The sequence below is a fragment of the Mya arenaria genome, chromosome 10 (genome assembly GCF_026914265.1).
Source record: "Mya arenaria isolate MELC-2E11 chromosome 10, ASM2691426v1".
NCBI classification, from domain to species: domain Eukaryota; kingdom Metazoa; phylum Mollusca; class Bivalvia; order Myida; family Myidae; genus Mya; species Mya arenaria.
The window spans coordinates 24,927,941-24,950,342 of NC_069131.1; the positions used below are offsets into that span (position 1 = coordinate 24,927,941).

At 34.6% G+C, this 22,402-nt stretch overlaps 1 protein-coding gene across 1 annotated transcript in view; it reads left to right on the forward strand.

Moving 5' to 3' along the window:
• Nucleotides 1-22,402, forward strand: part of LOC128205638 (uncharacterized) — a 45,626-nt gene that overhangs the window by 13,807 nt on the left and 9,417 nt on the right. Inside the window, exons 4-10 of the mRNA XM_052907443.1 lie at nucleotides 1,931-2,073; nucleotides 4,258-4,392; nucleotides 10,683-10,793; nucleotides 13,311-13,469; nucleotides 14,841-15,181; nucleotides 15,388-15,609; nucleotides 18,040-18,189. Of these exons, the coding sequence (XP_052763403.1) occupies nucleotides 1,931-2,073; nucleotides 4,258-4,392; nucleotides 10,683-10,793; nucleotides 13,311-13,469; nucleotides 14,841-15,181; nucleotides 15,388-15,609; nucleotides 18,040-18,189 (1,261 nt within the window). The remainder of the gene's footprint in view (nucleotides 1-1,930; nucleotides 2,074-4,257; nucleotides 4,393-10,682; nucleotides 10,794-13,310; nucleotides 13,470-14,840; nucleotides 15,182-15,387; nucleotides 15,610-18,039; nucleotides 18,190-22,402) is intronic.

Below are 22,402 nucleotides of genomic sequence, written 5' to 3' on the forward strand. Positions count from 1 at the left end.
GTAAGATGAGTTTTTCCAGCACCGGTCACATGACCGGAAACACACGTCCGGTATGCAAGAAAAGACATTGGTTCTACATGTTACATAAGACATTGGGTCTACATGTAACATAGGACATTGGTTCTACATGTAACATAAGACATTGGGTCTACATGTGGCATAATACATTGGTTCTACACGTGGCATAAGACATTTGGTCTTCATGTCACATAAGACATTAGTTATACATGTAACACAAGACATTGGTTATACATGTAACATAAAACATTGGTTATACATGTGAAATAAGACATTGGGTCTACATGTAACATTAGACATTGGGTCTACATGTAACATAATACATTGGTTATACATGTAACATAAGACATTGGTTCTACATGAAACATAAGACATTGGTACTACATGTAACATAAGACATTGGGTCTACATGTAACATAAGACATTGGTACTACATGTGGCATAAGACATTGGGTCTACATGTAACATAAGACATTGGTTCTACATGAAACATAATACATTGGGTCTACATGTGGCATAATACATTGGGTCTACAAGTAACATAAGACATTGGTTCTACATGAAACATAATACATTGGGTCTACATGTGGCATAATACATTGGGTCTACATGTAACATAAGACATTGGTTCTACATGAAACATAATACATTGGGTCTACATGTAACATAAGACATTGGTACTACATGTGGCATAAGACATTGGTTCTACATGAAACATAAGACATTGGTACTACATGTAACATAAGACATTGGGTCTACATGTAACATAAGACATTGGTACTACATGTGGCATAAGACATTGGTTCTACATGAAACATAAGACATTGGGTCTACATGTAACATAAGACATTGGGTCTACAAAAAGTCATGAAACATAAGACATTGGTACTACATGTGGCATAAGACATTGGGTCTACATGTAACATAATACATTGGTTATACATGTAACACAAGACATTGGTTCTACATGTGGCATAAGACATTGGGTCTACATGTAACATAAGACATTGGTTCTACATGTAACACAAGACATTGGTTCTACATGTGGCATAAGACATTGGGTCTACATGTAACATAATACATTGGTTATACATGTAACACAAGACATTGGGTCTACATGTGGCATAAGACATTGGGTCTACATGTAACATAATACATTGGTTCTACATGAAACATAAGACATTGGGTCTACATGTAACATAAGACATTGGGTCTACAAAAAGTCATGAAACATAAGACATTGGTACTACATGTGGCATAAGACATTGGGTCTACATGTAACATAATACATTGGTTATACATGTAACACAAGACATTGGTTCTACATGTGGCATAAGACATTTGGTCTACATGTCACATAAGACATTGGTTATACATGTAACATAAGACATTGGTTATACATGTCACATAAGACATTGGTTATACATGTAACATAAGACATTGGTTATACATGTGGCATAAGACATTTGGTCTACATGTCACATAAGACATTGGTTATACATGTAACACAAGACATTGGTTATACATGTAACATAAGACATTGGTTATACATGTGAAATAAGACATTGGGTCTACATGTAACATAAGACATTGGGTCTACATGTAACATAATACATTGGTTATACATGTAACATAATACATTGGTTATACATGTAACATAAGACATTGGTTCTACATTAAACATAAGACATTGGTACTACATGTAACATAAGACATTGGGTCTACATGTAACATAAGACATTGGCTCTATATTAAACATAAGACATTGGTACTACATGTGGCATAAGACATTGGGTCTACATGTAACATAATACATTGGTTCTACATGAAACATAAGACATTGGGTCTACATGTAACATTAGACATAGGTCCAGCATGTGCATGTAACATTATTTGATTTTTATCTCCTCAGTTCTCCAGTATACGAAGGTGTGGACATTCTGACAATTTCTTCTTCATGGAGGTTGGCCGTACTGCCGTTACTGGGAGCGGCGAGTTGTGGATGCTTGTTGAAGACACCCAGACCTCTCTCTATATGCACAACAGAATACTTGAGTATGTACAATGAATTAATGTTGATTTTTTTGCTTGTTTTGTTGTGTCTTATGTGAACTGTTAATTCGTAAACCCATTGTATCTAAATCTATCGTGATTGTGGAAACTCTACCGTAAAGAACACGTGAAAAATCATTTGAAGTGAAAATTGCAATAATAAGGGACATTTTATGAATCAAATTGAGATATCTTTTTTTTTCTTCAATTTTTGCAGTTGCAAAATAGCCTTAAAGGGTTTTAACTAGGCAATTATTAAAGGCTGCTGCTCCATGCCTTTTTTGGTCCCACGTTTCAACCCTCAAGAGATAAGCATGAAATATTTGTTTGTTTTATTAACAAAATTTCCTGTCCAATCATAAATTTATACAAACACACTACACAATGTACACGTTTGGTTATTACCGCTACATCTAAAATTACTTGAATTTAGCGCAGTTTCCAATATTTTTGGAATAATTGTTTATATTCATGTTGCTAAAGTCATTCAAAGCGCAATAAAAATGTGCCCTTTTCTCCCGAGGCACCCTGTCCCACTTCTGCAGCCCCCGGTCTGACTTAATCCCTACCTTATTTCAAGCGCTATTAAAGGAGGTGAAAAAGCACTGGGCCTAGTATCTGAAAACACCCAAAGCTCTATGATTCTCGTAAATCTATCATTAGCCACTCGACTAAGCATTTTTCCACTAACTGAAAACATTTTATTTTAAGGTTGCATCATAAACTCCCTCAATAAGTTATGGTAATGAATGGGTTCCTTTAATGCTTTTATAGCAGATTTTCTGTATACTAAGTAACATGTTTCAAACATAAAATGCAGTTTTCTGCTTACTTGTTAAGTTTTCACGTATTGATTTACTGATTAGAAAAGAGCTTTGTATTGATCATACTGACAAAGAAAGAATAAATCCAATTTGATAACAGAATAGTGCAAATTTTAACAGGAATTTTAACTGTTAAGGGAAATCCACTCTTGTTACCTGTTTCGCATCACTTACTCGTGCGGTCTATCTGCCAAGTAAATTTGCAAGCTGAAAACTAAGATCTCTATCCAAAATGTTCCAAATTAAAGCTATGTTTTGCATGAGCACACGCCCATGGAATCTAAGCAAATATTGGACTGATTATTAAGAACTTTGTTAAAGTTAACAGTGTTGTTAACTTTATCATTGTTAACTTTAAATTGTTACTGCTCTGGATGTTTAATGGATACACTTGTTATATTCTGTATTATAAAGCTGCACTCTCACAGATTGGCCATTTGAACTTGGAAAGAGCAAATTTTTGCGTAAATATCTGCAAACCAATGATATAAGATTGCTGACAAAAAATCAGATCGTAGATTTTCATATTTCCATTCGAAAAAACCATTACTAATGGTTTAAGAAAAATGCATGAAACATCAATTTTTTAACTTTAATAAATATAAAATTCTGAAATCTGATTTTTTGTCAGCAGTCTTATATAACTGGTATCCATGGATGTTCGCAAAAATTGGCTCGTTCCAAGACAAAAAATAAAAAAGTTGTCAAAACTTTAAATCTCTGAGAGTGAAGCTTTAAAATCAAACAAGATTTTAGACAATTGTTTCAGCTATACTTGTTTAATCTTAAATATGTGATCGTGAAATATTTGAAAATATAACAACAGCGTCGTTAATCACGTTGTTAACTTTAACAAAGTTCTGGGCAATCGGCCCATTGTTTATTTTTGCTTTATTGTTTCTTATGTTCAATTAATTACAAGCGTGGCACTAAAGCTGCACTTTCTCAGATCTATCGTTTTGATAACTTTTTTATCTTTTGTCTTGGAATGAGCCAAGTTTTGCTCAGTGATATAAGACTGCTGACAAAAGATCCAATCGCAGATTTTCAAATATTTTTTTTAGTAAATTAAAGTTTTATGACTAAAAGTGTTACTAACACTGTAAGAAAAATGCATAAAACATCTATATTTGAACAAAAATATAAAAATACTATGATCTGATTTTTGTCAGCAGTCTTATATCACTGGATTTCATGCATTTTCGCAAAAAGATGCTTGTTCCAAGACAAAGAAAAAAAAAAAAAAAGTTGTCAACACGTTCAATTTGTGAGAGCGCAGCTTTTAAATGAAAAAAACCTGAACTAGTATATATACTATACAAATGCATGTAGATGGCTAATAATTGCATATCAATGTTTTCAGGGAAATGGCTACCTCCCGAGCCCAGCAGCAGGAAGGATTCCGTCGCCGTAGCAACACAGGGGGACCCCCGCACTCGTCAGATCACAGCTATAAGATTAGAGGCCGGACAACAAGTGAGAGTCACCATAACCCTGGGTAAGATATTGATTAAGAAAGCGTTTTGGTGAGGTGGTGGTCTTAAAGCACTTGTCAAGTTTTCAGGCCAAGTTCCTATGGGTCCGACATTTGGACCCATTCCCCTAGCAAAATATATAATATTTTTCCCTATCTGGAGAAAAAAAAATCCCAATCAAAAGAATGTGATGTAGGTTTTGGGTATTATTGAATTCAGAAATCGTTGTTCTTCATCACATTCAGAGATCAATATGCAATATTAACTGTCATGATTAATTGCAATACATAATTTACACTCGCACATATTGATATTTTAGATTTTCAAGTCTTGAAAGTGAAAAGAAATAATAATTTCCTCATTTGTAGCAGACAGAAAAACTTTTTTTTTAGTGTAAGGTTTCCCAATTCTTTTTGTAAAGCGATTATTTTTTTGCTAAATGGCATATTTAGCTATGTGAATTGACCCAAAGTGGTTAGAAAGAGGCTTAGGCCAGTATTCATAAAATATCTTAACATTTTTTAATTTAAGTCTATTTCCTAATGTTTTTCATATACTTTTTTTTACATAAAAAGTATGTAAATTCTATAAAATTAATGAAAAATTAAGTTTTTAGAAACTATTAAGGTTATATTTATATGACGATTAAGATACTTTACTAAGGCAAATGACTTAAGTTAGGATTTGAATTAATACTGGATCTGGTTTTGTACTATTTTAAATGTATTAAAAATTTACCCTGGGCCGATATTCATAAAACATCTTAAATCATTTCTTAACTTAAGTCAATTTCCTAAATTTTTCAAAGTCAAATTAAAATAAAAAAGATTAAAGTGGTTTTAACATGAAAGTATTTTGCATCAAATCAATGATAATAATGTATATCAGATATTAGGAGGTCATAATACCTTATGGTTAGTGAGATATTTAACTTAAAGATGCACTCTTACTCCAAAATAAGATTTACCACAATTAATAAAATTGTTTTTTTTATACGAAAAAGGGTGAATAAATGTCGAAAACGATGGTTTTTATGAAGGATACCATGTTTAATTTGAAAGAAAGGTACAGAAAACACAATAAATCTACCTTATGAGATGATAGTAAATCTTTTAGCATTCACCAATCATTTAATATATTTACGTTTTCAGCTATTAAATGCACGGTTACCATTTTGTTATCAGTATTTAATATTTTCCATAAATGCATTATTTAGTAAGTAGTTAAAAGATTACTTTTCTTAAGTTTTGTTTGTTATACATGTTCATGAATTGATTTTGAATAAGAGTGCCACTTTAAGAAAATAATTTCAGTTAGAAAATGACCTAAGATGTTTTATGAATACCTGCCAAGGTTTCACTTTTGAGTGGCTAAATTGGTAGAAACCTTTTGGCCCATGAAAAAGGGCACCAGTATTAAAGGGGTTCTTAAGTTCAAGATTAACCCTTCCTATCGGAACTGAGAGCTTTTCTTTAGACTTTCATACAGTATACTGTTGTAAAGATTTATTTTCCTCCGAAATTTGCATAAAAAAACCAGTAGAAATTACCTTGAAATGAATATAAATTACTTTGGAAACATATTCAAAGGGGATCTAAGCCCCTTTTCCATGCTTCGGGCATGAATACGGCAAACTCAAACAGACACCCAAATTGGCAATATTGACAAATATCAGCTGTTCGAACCCCTGGAAATAGTTTCCATCAAGGAATAGATTCATATCAACTCTATGCTATTTTAATAACAATCAAGTCTATATAAATAGCTATTTCTAAACAAAATATTGCAGAACAAATCGCTTTTCTTCTGTGAAATCTACTTCTGTCTTGCAATGATCACTTCCTGATGTAATGTACACACAGTACCTGGTACCAGTGATATAATCCATGATTTCGCACCCTTGATCACAAAGCATAGACCAATATCTGATGTTTGTAAAGCGCTTCAACTTGTTACATGGAGTGTTTTTTTGAAGGTATCCAGTCTCATTAGATCAATTATTTATATTTATTGTCATTATAAATTTAGATAATCTTTCCTCATTTTGTGCTTAAAAAGATATTAGATATATTTTTTGGGGGGTTTCATTTATGTTATTTTTTTAAAGATTTTAAAGATTTTTATTTTGATAATAATTATTGAGAAGACTTGGTTATCAATGATCAAAATTAGACTTCCAGGATAAGCAAGACCGAATTATTATATTAATCACTTGTTTGCATAAAAAAACTGTAACAAGTCCTGCATTATCAAATTGAGAATTTGATCAAGCAATACAGATATTTTACCATAGCGGGCTTGCAGGCTTGTGTTAATTTTGATGAAGCCCTGCAGACATTTTACCAAAGCGGGCTTGCGGGCTTGTGTTAATTTCGAGCACTATGGTATTGCAAATTACCACATTTTATTAAAAAGAAGTTCAGTTTTTCATGGGGTTAATTTCTTACATAATCATTGAATATTATTCAAAATTTATGTGTGCATGTTAAAATGGTACCTGTTGCCTTTATTTTTAAAATTATAATATTTTCTGTTATATGAATGAATATTCAGGGTTCTAATTTGGTTAAGTTGGTACCTGGAGCCCTTTTTTCAAAAACAATAATAGTTTCTTTAATAATATATGAATATAAAATTCAGAGCTCGAATTTGAACTCCCATACTAGCAAAAAAGGGAGTGAAATTAAAATATGGCAAGTGACTTTAGCCTGAGCTTGCAAAATTCTGCAAGTGGATATATAATTATCTTCTCAGTTCAAAAGTACAGCACTTTATTGTTAAACTCAGCTGTTCGATTTCCTTATACATTGTATTTGATGCGCACACGCTGGTCATGCACGCATGCGAGTGTACTGGTAATGGTCATGACGCTATTGTTCGCCTTTGTCAATGGCTGATTGGAGAGCTTCAGTCTCCAGATAGTGGGTGTACAGTCGAACCCTGTTGGCTGGAATTCGTTTGGCTCAATATCCTTGTTTTCTCGAACTGGAAGTAAAGGGCTGATTTTTTTCTACTGCATTTAACAAATTGGCCCGCTTGGCTTGAATTTCCCTCGATGTATTTTCGCTTGTCCAACAGGGTTCGACTGTATTGGGTTTGCTCTAAATTCAGAGGTTAAACTTGAAAAGGACTGTTATACACACATACATCAATTAAGTGCAATTTAATAAATGAAAACATATTTAGCAGGAGTATAACAATAATGTTTTCATACTGAATGACGGTCTTTGGAAAGATGATGTTGGTTACACAGAGTCAAAAAAGCCAACTTTATGACGTTTATTTCGCTAAGGCGGATGCATGCATTTAAATGAAGCTGCAGCATTATGATGTACGAGAATGATAATTAATGACTTGTGTCATCATATATAACATAGGTTTTGCGATTGTCTTGTCATGTTGAAAGTGCATAACATAGGTGAATTCTAACCCTGTCAGAGAATGATAAGGATTTCTTTACAATTTCTATTAAAAGGCTAGTCTAGTGTTTCTGTTAACATAACCTGTTCATTTCAGCTATTCATAGATCGGTGGCTATTCAATAAGTCTGATACACTGACCTTCATTAAATAAGAAAATAACTTAAATGAACTTGAAATCAATATGAAGAATAAAAATAGGCTAAGCCTGTGAATAGCTTGACCTATTTTATTTCAGATAGGTGTTTTAGGTATCGGTTTCTGGTTTCATTTCACCCAAAATCATGGTAGATTGGATTTATTTCGTTGTTTTGGGGGTCCCTAGGAGAAGGGGTTGGGTATTAGGAGGGGTTAATATCCGGGGGAAGAGGGATATCCACCAAAATGGAATCAAATTTTGATTACAATCTGGAAAGTTGCAGCATATGAAAATGTATGCATTCAAGAATAATTTTATTCTGTTCAATTGATATTGACCATAACAATTATGGAAATAGAAAAAATGTTTCTCAAGGTTTTTAAGAAGGTTAACAGCCATAGATAGACAGTGAACATGAACATCAATAAATTATTAAAATAAATTAGGCCAAAAATAATGGTTTTGTTAGAGTTACAAACTTTTCAAAAACAGGTAGGGTAGGTAGGCTTTTTATTTATATTTATTTTATTTTTTTATGTTATATAAGAACTTAACGTTATTGTCATCATTTTAAAATGGTGAAGAAGAAATATTTTGTATAAAGCTTCAAAGGTTTTAAACACCATATTAAAACACACACTAAAAATAAATAAATTTAACAATGACTATTAAAATGGTAGAGTCGACGCCTTTTAGTCAGTAGGGCAGTCTTCGTCGTAAATGGGTTGCCCGAAGCCTGGGACAAGTAAATGCTGTTTCGGACAAGTAAAAATTCCCAAGTGGTTGCCTGAATAGGCAAGTGCATTTTTCCGAAATTTAAATCCCTCATTTTTCATAATTTCTTCAGCAACAATTCGCAAATCCTAAATGAACGTTCTAAATATTGGCTTTAGCATATTTACGCATGAATTGGTGAAGTCACAAAATTCCTCGTGCTCAGCATTTGTAGTACTCAACTAATAAGCGTCTAAGCGTCTTCCCGTCACTTGGACACTTATTAATTAAATACTTCTGTTGTTTGTGTTTTTGTTTGTTGTGATTTTTTAAAAAATATTTTGGGCAAGTAAACTGTTTTAGGGCAAGTGGTTTTCTTCAATTACTTGCTCGAAAGGACTAGTGCTGAATTTTTTTTAAGGCAAAGACTGGTAGGGTCGGGTAACTGGAACCATATGTATTTTTTTTAGGCCATTATAGTGGCAAGTGTGTAAATTAATACTCATTTAACTTTATGATCAAAACAATCAAAAACATACAATTTGTGTAGAGTTAAACAAATATTAACATATATATATATATATGTATTTGGGGTTATCAAATAATAGGCCACAAATTTCTCAGTTAAAAAAGTGCCAATATATCGCTCATAAATTTTTATTTTTTATTTTATCCTTTAAATGAAAATCAAATGAGTTATTATTAAGCATAATTATAAAAGAAAATAAACATGATTATGAAAGAAAATATTTTTTTTTGCATCAATTAAGTTTCAGCCTATATTTCCCCCTTTAATTGTTTTATGCTAAAATGAACTGGCGTTTACAAACAAGTTTTTTTCTGTTTGAAAATAATAAATGTTATCTATAAACTTAAAAAAGAGTAATAAATAGAATCAGACTGTCTATTCTTGCTGGTATAATTTGTTTACCATTTTTGAAGGTCTGTATTTTATAATGGTAAATACATGTGCTGTTCCAGATTTAAGACCTGTTTACTTCATTTACAGCTTATTTTGATAAAAACCAACTGAACTTTATACAATAACAAGTACATGTTTATATAAACTGTTTTCCTTGTTTGAAGATCTTAAGTTAAGCTGATGTATCATAACAGTCATGTATAAAAGAAAATTGAATCTTAAATATTTAACATTATTTAAGTGGGGTTAAGGTAATTCATCCATTATTATAGAAAAAATGCTTTTTGTAAAGTTGCTTTTTAAAAATAAAAAATGTTAACCCAAAGGGAATATTTCACTCTTGGCTACGCCTCTGGGTACGTGAGGGGTACTCCCCCTTGAAAATGTAAACAATTTCTAGTCTGAAATGGTGCCTTGTGGACATATTTTACTACCTTTTATCTCCTTTATTGAAATAAAACATATACTTGAAGGATTTCTTTTGGGGGGCGGAGGGGCGGTCATCAGGTGTACAATACTATGAATCTTACTTACTGATGTTTCACACTGTGTACTTCATGTGCATCATTCACAGTTTTTGCGCATTTTTCCAATTTGAAATTTACTGGGGTTGTCTACCATGTCAATTCCAGTAAGTTTAAAAATAGTGTTGGCATAATTTATCTGTACTCATAAACAGATATGATTTGGTCTGGGAAACCATCATGCGCTATTTTTAAACAGGGAAACTCAGATGAGCTAGCAACATGATTGGTGCGTTTATTCTTTTCATCAGGTAAAATGATGTTTTATCGGACTCCTACTAGCTTGCATCGAGAATTCCAGGCCTGTTTTAAGGAAATACAGTATTTGTCGTTTTTTTGGACCATCTGGTGTCTACCTCCTTTAAACATCTGTTTTTCCTGAAGTCTGACGTGGACAAATGCAACAATTACCAGACCTTAGTCTGCTGTAGATAAACCACGGGTGCTATAATATTTGATAATTCGTAATAAAATGATATATTTCCAGGAGTCTGAAGTGAGCTTGTGCAGTAATTACTATACCACAATCTACTGTAGATAAAACCAGGGCTGTCATAATATTACATACTTTAATATAAATTTTCTATTCATCCAGGAGTCCTAGGCGAGCACGTGCACCTATAAACAGACCTCAGTCAACAGTTGTGTATTCTCGAAGTTCCCATCCTAACCTTGACCATATACCGAGTGGTGGCTCTTCACCTAGGTAAATAATTATTCGTTACTGTAGGTAATAAAAATATTGCTTTAATCTCGTAAGTGGTAATGTTTTGTGTCTGTTTTTGGCTTCGCTTAATAATATATATAGAGAACCCAAGGTGGTTATCGATGTTTGCGAGACCATTTTTTGCATCGCTAAATAATATATTTTGAAAACCCACGGATCTTATCAAAGTAAACTATTGATGTTGGCGAGTACTAAAACATTACATCTCCCCCCCATGCTTTGCAGACATATGTTTTAAGCATGGATGTCTGTGTGTCCGTCTGTCTGTCACACTTTTGTGCTTGCTCCATATCTCCTAATCCCAGTTGTGCCTGTTCTAGGTCAAGGTCAGAGCTCAGTTCTAGGTCAAAGGTTCAAGCCATATATTTGTGTCTGCTCTGTGTCTCTTAAACCCCTTGAATTCTTTATGAAACTTTGCTCAAATGTTCACAACATCGAGACTATATGCAGAACCCTCAACACATGTGTGCCAGCTCAAGGTCATAGTTTATGTCAATGTTTCAAGTCATAAATTTCAAGTTTGCTCAAAATTTGTTAACCACAATTTTTTTTCATTAAACTCTGGTCAAATGTTCACCAAAATCGAGACAATTTGCAGAACCCAGATTTCAGGCGCTGGCAGAAGGTCAAGGGCAAAGTTCAAGGTCAAAGCTTCTAGCCATAGGTTTTGTGTATACTTTATGTGACAGCTGTGTGTTCGGTACACATCTTGAAAGATTTTTATGAAACTTTGGTCAAATATTCACCACATCTTGGCTGAGTGCAGAACTCACTTTCCAGGCATGCGGTTCAAGGTCAAAGTCACATTTTAAGGTCATAGGATAAAGTCATTGATTTTGTGTCAACTGCGCATCTTCGAAACTCCTTGAAGATTTTCATGAAATTGTCTGTACATATTCATCTCTGTTTCAGTGATTCTCGTGTGTCCAATGTTCAGTTTATTGACACAACACCCATAATATGACCCATATCTCCCAACGTCAAATGTAGTGGAACAGAATCAGACAAGCTTGGGGGAGACATCTGATTTTGTTTCCAAAACAACTGTCGTGTTTGAAAATGTTTTAAACACATTTTGGCAAACAGCGACCTCATAATCTGTTTCCCATTATGGTGGCACTATGTAATGCCAATAGGTCACATGCAAAAATATAGTGGTTTGATATATTTTGCGATTAACCCCATTGTTACTTTTGGAAGACAACAAAAGTCATAAAAAAATATCTGGCAGTTAACTGAATAAACTGGCAACTTCTTTGAACTGGGAGTTATATAGTTAGACTGGCAACTGGCTTGAATTTGGAGTTATATGGTTAGACTGGCAACTTTCTTGAATTCTGAGTTATATGTTTAGACTGGCAACTGTCTTGAATTCGGAGTTATATGGTTAGACTGGCAACTTTCTTGAATTCTGAGTTATATGTTAAGACTGGCAACTGTCTTGAATTCGGAATTTTATTGTTAACTTAGACTGGCAACTTGCTTGAATTCGGAGTTATATGGTTAGACTGGCAACTCTCTTGAAGTGGGAGTTATATTGTTAGACTGGCAACTGATTTTTAAACTTGATTCCTGGCTGAAAAAATCACTGACATATTTATTTTAACATTCATGGTTATAACTAACAGAGCTGTATTATTTTCAAAATATACATTACTTTAAAAATAACATGTTAGTTGACATTGAAATTGTTTTAACCTGCGATCATTTAATATATCAATAACTTAATGACAGACATACTAATTGTTGCACTAACAATTACAGTCAATGAACAGTCTCATTTACAACGAGGCTGCCGTTAGGCCTAAAAAAATAAATTGTTTGGTCAGGGTTACATCCTTTTCAAAAATAGGTAGGGTAGGTAGGCTTTTTATTTATTATTATATTATTTTTTTATTAGGCTTTATTTAAGAATGTCATTTTCATCATTGGAGAATAGTGTTAAAGTTATCTCCTGTATAAGCATTTAAGGTTTTAAACTCCATATTTAAAAACCAAAAAAAAGAAAAGATTTTCATTTATTTTTCAAACTGACTATAAAAACGGTAGGGTCGGCGCCGGTGGGTCGGGTAACCCGAACCAAGTGTATTTTTATTTTAGGCCTTACCGTACCATGTCTTTGATTGCCGACATAAGCTCACATTCAGGGATGTGATTTGTCTGCAGATTTGTGGATTTCCGCGAATCTCATGATTCCAGGGACCAATTTGTTTTTAACTGATTAAAAAGGTTCACTGATTGCTTTTGATTGGTACCTTATTTAATGTTAGTATTGACACTCCAGTTTTCTTCAAATAAAAGAGGGCTTCTGAAAGGTCAGGTTTGCTTCTGCAGAATGGTGCTTCAATCTTTTTGACCCCCATTTGAAGGGGAAAGTGCCCTTCCCCCAAAAACTATCGCCAAAATGTTTATTAGCCCTGCAGCTGCCAGGTGAAATACATCCCTGACTTATTGCATTTTGTGCTCCCGAATAATTTTCTCCTTACTATATTTCAGCCCATTTGACACGTCGCTGTTAGAAGAAATGCGGCTACGATCTGACAGCACGAATTCCCGTACTTCTCACACCTCCCACACTAGTCGACACTCAGAACTGGCCCACGGTCTATCCTCCTACGAGAATATAGAGCGTGCCATGCCGGACGGATCTTTTGTGTAAGGCATTTGTGACTGCAGGATTGTTGCTCTTTGAAATTTGTTTGAAATTTGAAGTACACCTCAAAGTTTATGTCTAGAAAATCAAACAAAAAGTGTGGGGGTATATTTACATGGTATTTGATTAAATATCAAAATTATGATAAAAAAACATGCCTGGTATTGTCTGTTAAGGTACCAACTAAAAAGAGCTTTTAATAACCAGTATTTACAACAATCAACAATTTTGCCAACTAAATATTCATTTTCTAGGATTATTAAAAAGAAAATTGGCCAATTGTTCAGAACTTTGTTCAAATTAATAATGTTGTTGGCATAATTGTTGCTCATTTTCAATGGTAGATTCATAAACACACTTGTGACATGCAGTAATACAGGCTTTAAAACAACAGTTTCAGCTGTAGTTGTTTAATTGAAATATATGAGCACATCGTAAGCTATTTCACCTTCAAAAGTTAAGGGATGAAGTGTTTAACTTTAACAACACTGAAAACTTTTCAACGATGGGTCCTTCGTCATTCCAAACTTTTGCATGGAAATGGAGACAGTGCTTGTAAACGAAGCCTATGTAATGTTGTTAGTTTGGTGTATAGTATAGGTCAAGTTAGAATTCAAATGTGAATTCTGTCTCTTAACTTTGAATGTTTTGGTAAAGGATTTTAGGTGTTTAAAAAGGGCAGGGTGCTGCAGAAAAGGACAAGGGTGCTAAGATTGAATGAATATGTAGTCATATAAGTTTTAATTAATAAAAAAATAATATTTGACAGTCTTGAGCATTTAATCCTAATGAAGAGAGAAGCGTGCCAGTGCTGGTCCCCATGACGGCGGAGGAGTGCTATAGACAGGGTGCAGCACCCTTCTAAAGGGGTTTAGCTTTAGGGTTATGGAAGGCTGCTGCACCCTGTCCTGTTTTAGTAGCGTCCTTCTGCCCTCGTGGAGACCAGCATTGGTACCATTCTGCCTTCATAGAATTAATTGCTCCAGACTGTCAAATATATTTCTTTTGTTTAAATTAAAAATTATAATAAGATTATAAATACATAACATTTCACATATCTGGCAGTTGAAACCTAATTTGACTTCAATTAAACTCAATTTCTAACATTTTCTGCCCAATTTTTAATATTAAGTCCTTCATAGCCTGATTGAATGTGCCCTTTTCTCCCTTAGCACCCTGCCCCTTTTCTGCAGCACCCTGCCCCTTTTCTGCAGCACCCTGCCCCTTTTCTGCAGCACCCTGTCCTTTTTATATCATGGCTAAAACTCTACCCTCCTATTATACTCTTTAGCTAAAATCCATGTATACACATTGATGTCTGAATAACTTCATAATACTGAATATATAGATTTTTTTGTCTTATTGTCCAACAGTTTAGAAGATTACGACGATCCATCCAGTAGCAATGATGACTATCTACCTATGAGCCCAGGGCAGGCCAGCCCGGTTCAAAGGTCAAGGTCAAGGTCACCTACACCACCAGTTAAGACACTGGAAATGAAGCAAGGTCAAACCGCCTTCTATGATGATTATTTGTCGATGACCCCCGGTCAGCCAGCATCCCAAGGTCAGGCTCATGGACATGGTCAAGGTCACAAGATTCGAACACTGACCCCTCCACCACCGACTGGAAATAGTGACTATTTGGCAATGACCCCAGGCTCAGGTCAAAGGTCAATGACCCCATCTCCAACCAGGCATTTAGAAAGGCCAGGTACAGTTATATTTCAGGAATAATTTTTATAACATTTTCTCATTTCTTTATTTGAGCCGTTTTATACAGCAAATATTTTAATTCTAAGGCATTGTCATAAGTGGTCATTGTTGAAAATCGTAGGAGGTGCATGATTATTGTATTTTTGTGAATTTTGTTGAAAATGATGAACAATTTAACATCCAACCTGTCTGTCTTTATTTCAGCTTCAGCTGGCTCGGAAGGCCAAGACTCTACCGGTAAAGGGGACTGGTACATGGACATGAAGCCTGGTAGCGGCGTTAGCAGCCCGGGTAACGATAGTTATATGAGCCGGACCCCACCCCCCTCTGGTCACGCTCCACCAGACAAGAGCGGATATGTCAGCATGGCGCCACCTGTCACAGCAGCAGGGAGTGGTTACATTGATATGACGCCTGGACAGAGAAGTAAGTTGAACGTTGTTTTTGGGTTATAGTGGCCTTAACTAGTTGGTCCAGAGTTTGAGCATAATTGAAGACCTAGTTTATCATATGTCTGGCATGGTAGTTTAAGCTTTATTTATTTTAGAACAATTGTGAAGAAAGTTATATTTACTTATGCTATCAAACTTCTCAAGAAAGTTATATTGACTTATGCTAAGTAACTTCTCAAGAAAGTTATATTTACTTATGCTAAGTATCTCCTCATGAAAGTTATCTTTATTTATGCTAAGTAACTCCCAAGAAAGTTGTATCTACTTATGCTAAGTAACTCCTAAAGAAATTTATATTTGCTTATGCTAAGTAACTTCCCAAGAAAGTTATCTTCATTTATGCTAAGTAACAAAGAAAGTTATATTTACTTATACCAAGTAACTCTTAAAGAAAGTTGTATTTTCTTATGCTAAGTAACTCCGCAAGACAGTTATATTTACTTATGCTAAGTAACTCCTCAAGACAGTTATTTTTACTTATGCTAAGTAACTCCTTAAGAAGATTATATTTGCTTATGCTATGGCACTCCTTTTGGTCTTGTTTTGTGGGGGGGACGCCAGAGTACCAGGAAAAAACCCATTTGTCTGATTTGGTGTTCACAAACAAAACTCATACACCCAGCCCGAGAATTGAACCCTGTAAGCCTTTGTGAGAAGCGAGTGTGCTTACCACTGCGCTAAACGGAAAAAGTGGAGTGCACATTACAACTAGGCCTCTGACACAAGGGCTACTTTGCATGTGAATTATACATGATATCAAAATCTCAGATACAAATTATACATTAAAATCAATTAATAATGATAATTATATTTTAAATATGGTAATGCAGTAAACACTTGCTATTTCAAAGTCATTGGGACCCTGGGAAATACGTAGAGATAATGAACATTTTATATAACCGAAATACAAAAAGTGTATAATTAAAGATAAGAAAATCGAAAAAAGACTTAGGAAGTTTCCACTCTATTTTATGTTTTATAATTCATTTTAGCCTCTAAATAGCATTGTCTTCAATATTTACCTCCATTTTTGACCAGGTTTTCAACGAAAACCGGGTTATTAGAATGAGGTTGTCGTTGGGCGGGCAGGCGGGGGGACGGGCTGGCGGGCGGGCGGGCATCAAACATTGGTTTCTGTTCAATAACTTTAGTTAGCATTGATAGATATTGATGAAACTTGGTGTGTGTAGGTTGCTTATGGGAAGAGCTAGCTTGGGATTGCTTTTGAGGGGGGTGGGGCTAAGGTCAAGGTCACTGTTATTAAAAATAGAAAAATGGTTTCTGCCCAATAACTTTAGTTAGCATTGATAGATATTGACAAAACTTGGTGTGTAAGTTGCTTATATGAAGAGCTAGCTTGGGATTGCTTTTGAGTGGGGAGGGGCTAAGGTCAAGGTCACTATTACTTAAAATAGAAAAATGGTGTCCGCCCAATAACTTTAGTTAGCATTGATAGATATTGATAAAACTTGGTGTGTAGGTAGCTTATGTACAGAGCTAGCTTGGGATTGCTTTTGAGGGGGTTGGAGCTAAGGTCAAGTTCACTGTTACTAAAAATAGAAAAATGGTTTCTGCCCAATAACTTAAGTTAGGATTGATAGATATTGACGAAACTTGGTGTGTAAGTTGCTTATATGAAGAGCTAGCTTGGGATTGCTTTTGAGTGGGGAGGGGCTAAGGTCAAGGTCACTATTACTTAAAATAGAAAAATGGTGTCCGCCCAATAACTTTAGTTAGCATTGATAGATATTGATAAAACTTGGTGTGTAGGTAGCTTATGTACAGAGCTAGCTTGGGATTGCTTTTGAGGGGGTTGGAGCTAAGGTCAAGGTCACTGTTACTAAAAATAGAAAAATGGTTTCTGCCCAATAACTTAAGTTAGGATTGATAGATATTGACGAAATTTTGTGTGTAGGTACTAGTAGCTTATGTGAAGAGCAAGCTTGGAATTTCTTTTGAGGGGGGTGGGGTCAAGGTCACTGTTACTAAAAATAGAAAAATGGTTTCTGCCCAATAACTTTAGTTAGCATTCATTTGATAGATATTGATGAAACTTAGAGTGAAGGTAGCTTATGTGAAGAGCTAGCTTGGGAGGTGGGGTCAAGGTCACTGTTCCTAAAAATTGAAAAATGTTTTTCTGCCCAACAACTTAGTTAGAATTGATGGATAGTGATGAATCTTAGTGTGAATATAGCTTATATGAAGCTGCAGATTGAACTTGCTCATACAACAAATTAATTGGCTATAATTTCTGATTGCCCATAACAAAAACCTGGTTTCGTCGCATTGCGGCGCTTCTAGTTCATGTTGTACATGAATATGCAAGAATAAACGAGTTCACTTGACGTGTTGGCTTGAAAAACGAGTGCAAAAAATAATAATCAAGCTTCACGTTTTATTTTAGCTCCCACAGACCTAGGCCCGGGCTATATGATAATGGAAGGCAATAAGACCCCACGCATGACGGCCCCTATCCCCATCAGGCCCAAGGAGCCAGGGTACATGGATATGATACCCACTGGTCAACCTCTGGCCACAGTCAAGGAGAGCGGTAGTAAGTTGACTGTTATGAAGTTACTTACCATGTCTTTTTTTCAAAGGAATGAAGTTTGGGTATTTTGATAGCATTGGTGTCGTCGAAGCCATATTGGATGTCACATTGAATTTTCGAAAGACTCCAGCACGTTCGGCAAAAACATAACCTTGTTCCCTTCATGAAAGCATTCCCTCTTGGCTCAATATTCTTGTTTGAATTTGCTCAAACTGGATCGAGCCAACGGGTTTTCACTGTATAAAGGTCACTGTTATCTGACTTAAACCGGTTGATTGCTCCTAACTGACCACCATTTGTTGGGTCACTTGCTCAGAACTTTTTGAAAGTTGTTATTGTCATCGTTGTTACCGTTGATATCCTTACTGCTCTGGAAGTTTAATGGATACACTTTTGATCTGCTGTATTTCTAGCAAGATTTGAGACATCTGCTTCAGCTGTACTTTTTAAATTTAAATATTGAGCACATCATCAAATATTTCATGTTGAAAAGTTTACAATAATCTCGTTAATCATGTTGTTAACCTTAATAAAGTTCTGAACAATCGGCACACTATCGTTTTTGTGCAATTTTAAGACTAAATCCTTGATATTTTTTTTTATTAGATATTTGTATAAAACTAGGTATGTATGTCTCCAGAGTTAATTATATTCATAGCAGGGCAAATAGTCTGGCACATTATTGTCAATTGATGCCCCTTGTGTAACTGAAAGACAACAATGGACATTACGAATGAAGCTATCTTGTTCTGTGTTTCTGAAACTCAATTTTTACGATTTTCTGAGATATTTATATTGGAGTTTGTTCCCATATAACCTAAATGCACTTTGTTTTTAAATATGAAATATTTTTTATAAAAAGATGATTTTTTTTGGCTGATCGTACCACAGGGCTTCCATTAAGAATTTGAAACTGGAAGTATGAACTTCCTGTCAATCAATTCTGGAAGTTTTACACTGAAATGTGGAAGTTTAAGTCTCCCGAATACAATCTATTTTTCAACTATTTTTCAACAAGTATATTAGGCCAAATAAAAAAATAGGTGTGTTTCAGGTAACACTGCTAAAAAAAATAGGGTAGGTAGGTCGGAATATTTTTTTTTTTTGATATATTGATTTCAGTAACTGTTGACTCAGAAAGTAACAAAAATAAAAGTCATCAATTTTCAGGTTTATCAGTAGTTTTTAAACATGTTACATGCTTCAAAGGAAACATTCTTTATTTGTCTGGTTAAATACTTTTGACAATGATGGTTGGATTTCAACTAAGTTATGGTACACCACTCTGCTATTATTTAAGACTTTCCAGGAACGGCTTTACTTTTCTTTATGCACCCGTTTGCTTTCAATCACCCTCTGTAGAATACTAACCTCCCTGAAACATAATTACATGAAGAGTGGGACAGCAAATTTACAATATAAGCCATCAGCCAAGGAAACCTCAATGCTGTCAAGAGGACCTGGGGGTTCAGGTTTGAAGAACAAGTAGCATGCAGGTTTTATTGCCAAAATTGCACACTTAAGTCTGACATATCAATCCGAAAGTCAGTATCTGACACATTTGTATCTGACAAGAAAATATAGTTCAAGAATTGAAACATACCTGCCACACAAGCACAAACGTAATTCACCTTAAGAGTTCGGCCATTCTATAAATTCGGACATCCATTATTATTTTCAAAAATAATTTATTTTAGGTACCGAATTTTCGGACACCCAAAGGACATTGACTGAACTTTTACAGTTACTAAGTCGCACAGACAAAAATTATTGATCTTTATCGTTACAATGCCTGGCTAGATTACCTAACCGTATACATCACTGTGATAAGTTAGTTATCCCATCCTAAACGATTTATTGCCTGGTGAAAAGGATGTGTAATATATTTAATGGAGGATTAAAGAAACAACAAGGGCAATGCAGAGATTAAGAAAACACAGACATAACATGTTTGTAAAACGATCCGCCAATTAACTTTGAAACTTGTATCACACTTTTAATATAGACTTTATGAAGCAATAATCTCACAGTAATACTCATTGAAACATCAATCATGCCAAGAAATACCAGCCAATTTTTCCACTTTTCATTTCTACACAAGAGCCAATTTCAGCTACACATTAACCCCTAATTGACCGAGAATCTGACCATGTGTTTAATCATGTTTTCATATCTAGGGAGTTGCTGTAGTTTGGGTCAAGATTTGGAAGAATGTATTAAATTTTGCCCAGAAAGACGTGAAGAAGTATCACGTGTTAGACATAATTACAGAGTACTTAATTTAGTAAAACTTATTATTATACAAACGAAACTTGAAAAAATATATCACATTGGCGAAACTGAATCTCCGAATGTTAAATTTACTTCAGTTTTGTTCATATTATCATGAACACATTCTGAGGCGGTTAAAATGCATTTTCGTATAACTGATTGGGATTTGTTTTTGCAATGTTTCAATCTAAAAAATTGCTTAGTTTTGTGTTCATCTGGCATTGTCTTCATACCGTGACCTGTGAAAGAACATATTTTGACCGACATAAACTCACGACAATGGTCACTATCCTTGAGTGACTCCTTTTCTGTAAAATATTGACCCCCCCCCAATAATAACATGACTCAGAACGATCGTTACTGTAAATAGGTATTTAACCCCACCGAACAGAACCAACTATGTTGGTCATTTAATACGTGTGCTCTTAAGTCTTAGTAATACAGGTGGTAATGCTGCAGCTATTGTTGTTGATACTACCACTACTGCTTCTGCTATTGCCAATGTCAACACCACCGCCACAACACCACTGTCAGCACCACCACAACCACCACCACCACCACCACCGATGATGATGATGATGATGATGATGATGATGATGATGATGATGATGATGATGATAATGATGATACCCCTAAAACTACTGCCGCTCCTGCTGAATTGTTGTTGTTGTTGTTGCCACTTCTACAACAACAGCTACTACTATTCCTTCTACTAACTATCATATAACTTGCTAATCTTGCGTTAATCAACTATATGTTGCTGTGAATGAAGGAACTAAGCTTTTTGTATCAATGCGAAGACCCTTCATTTATCTATTTATAATGAGCGCAAAGTACAATGAACCCTTAAAGGGACTGTACACCAGATTCGCACCAAAAAAGTTTTCTTCTGTAACGAATCTCAGGACAATTATCTAATGGACTGTGTTACACTTTATCATAATTGTAAAAAAAAGTACCAAAATGTAAAAAAAAAATGTGTCGGAGACCGGGTTCTTCAGTTAGTAAGTTTCAATGCATTGTACACATCGATGCCAAGTTTATTTCAGTTTTCGAAATTTTTCTCTTTTTTTTAGCTATTTTATCATACGGAGTATAGCCCCTTTAAGCAGATTTTCGACATCCACAGATAAACAACTCCCCGGTATCATTTTATTAAATATACATGAGTCATAACATTTTGAGCCAGAAGTTGATAAGTTTGACTGGGTTTGTGAATCTATTTGTTTCAAAAAACATCCTCACGCCGGCCAAATCCTAAGAGCCTCTTATAGAACAATACCGTACTCAAGTTGTTAAATTAAACGACTTGATTACGGTATTGTTCTATAAGAGGCTATTAGGATTTGGCCGGCGTGAGGAAAATATTAAGCTGTCGGGGAACTAAGAAATATAGTTAGTACATTTGTACTTGATGTTTTCAATCTTTAAACATAATTAAACATAATAACAAGAGTGTGGTTTAGATAGTTAAATATTGTTATCAAGGAGATTGTTCATAAACAATATCAAAGATGTAATGCTTAGCTTAGTTAATTAATAATTATACTTTTTATAGTTAAGAAAATCATGTCAATACTTAATAATAAACTATTATTGAATTTTTATTTTTATTTTTGACAAGTGTCGTAATAAACAAAATGAGATGAAGCATTAAATCTAAGAATCATGCACTATAGAAAGATTTTTCCGAAAAATGACCAAAATTATTGCTCCCCTGAATTTCATGCTGGTCGTAATGGCCATTAAATGAAATAAATTAGCTGTAACAGCAGATAACTGATAAAAATTTCATGGAGAACCAAGTCAGCCCTTTAACCCTTAGCACAAAACCACTGAATGGAACATAATGCATATGCTGCTAAAATCCAGGTATATGCTGGCATACAGGGGTTTCCTTCTTAATCGAAAATTGGATAGGATTTCTTGGCATGAAAACAATAAA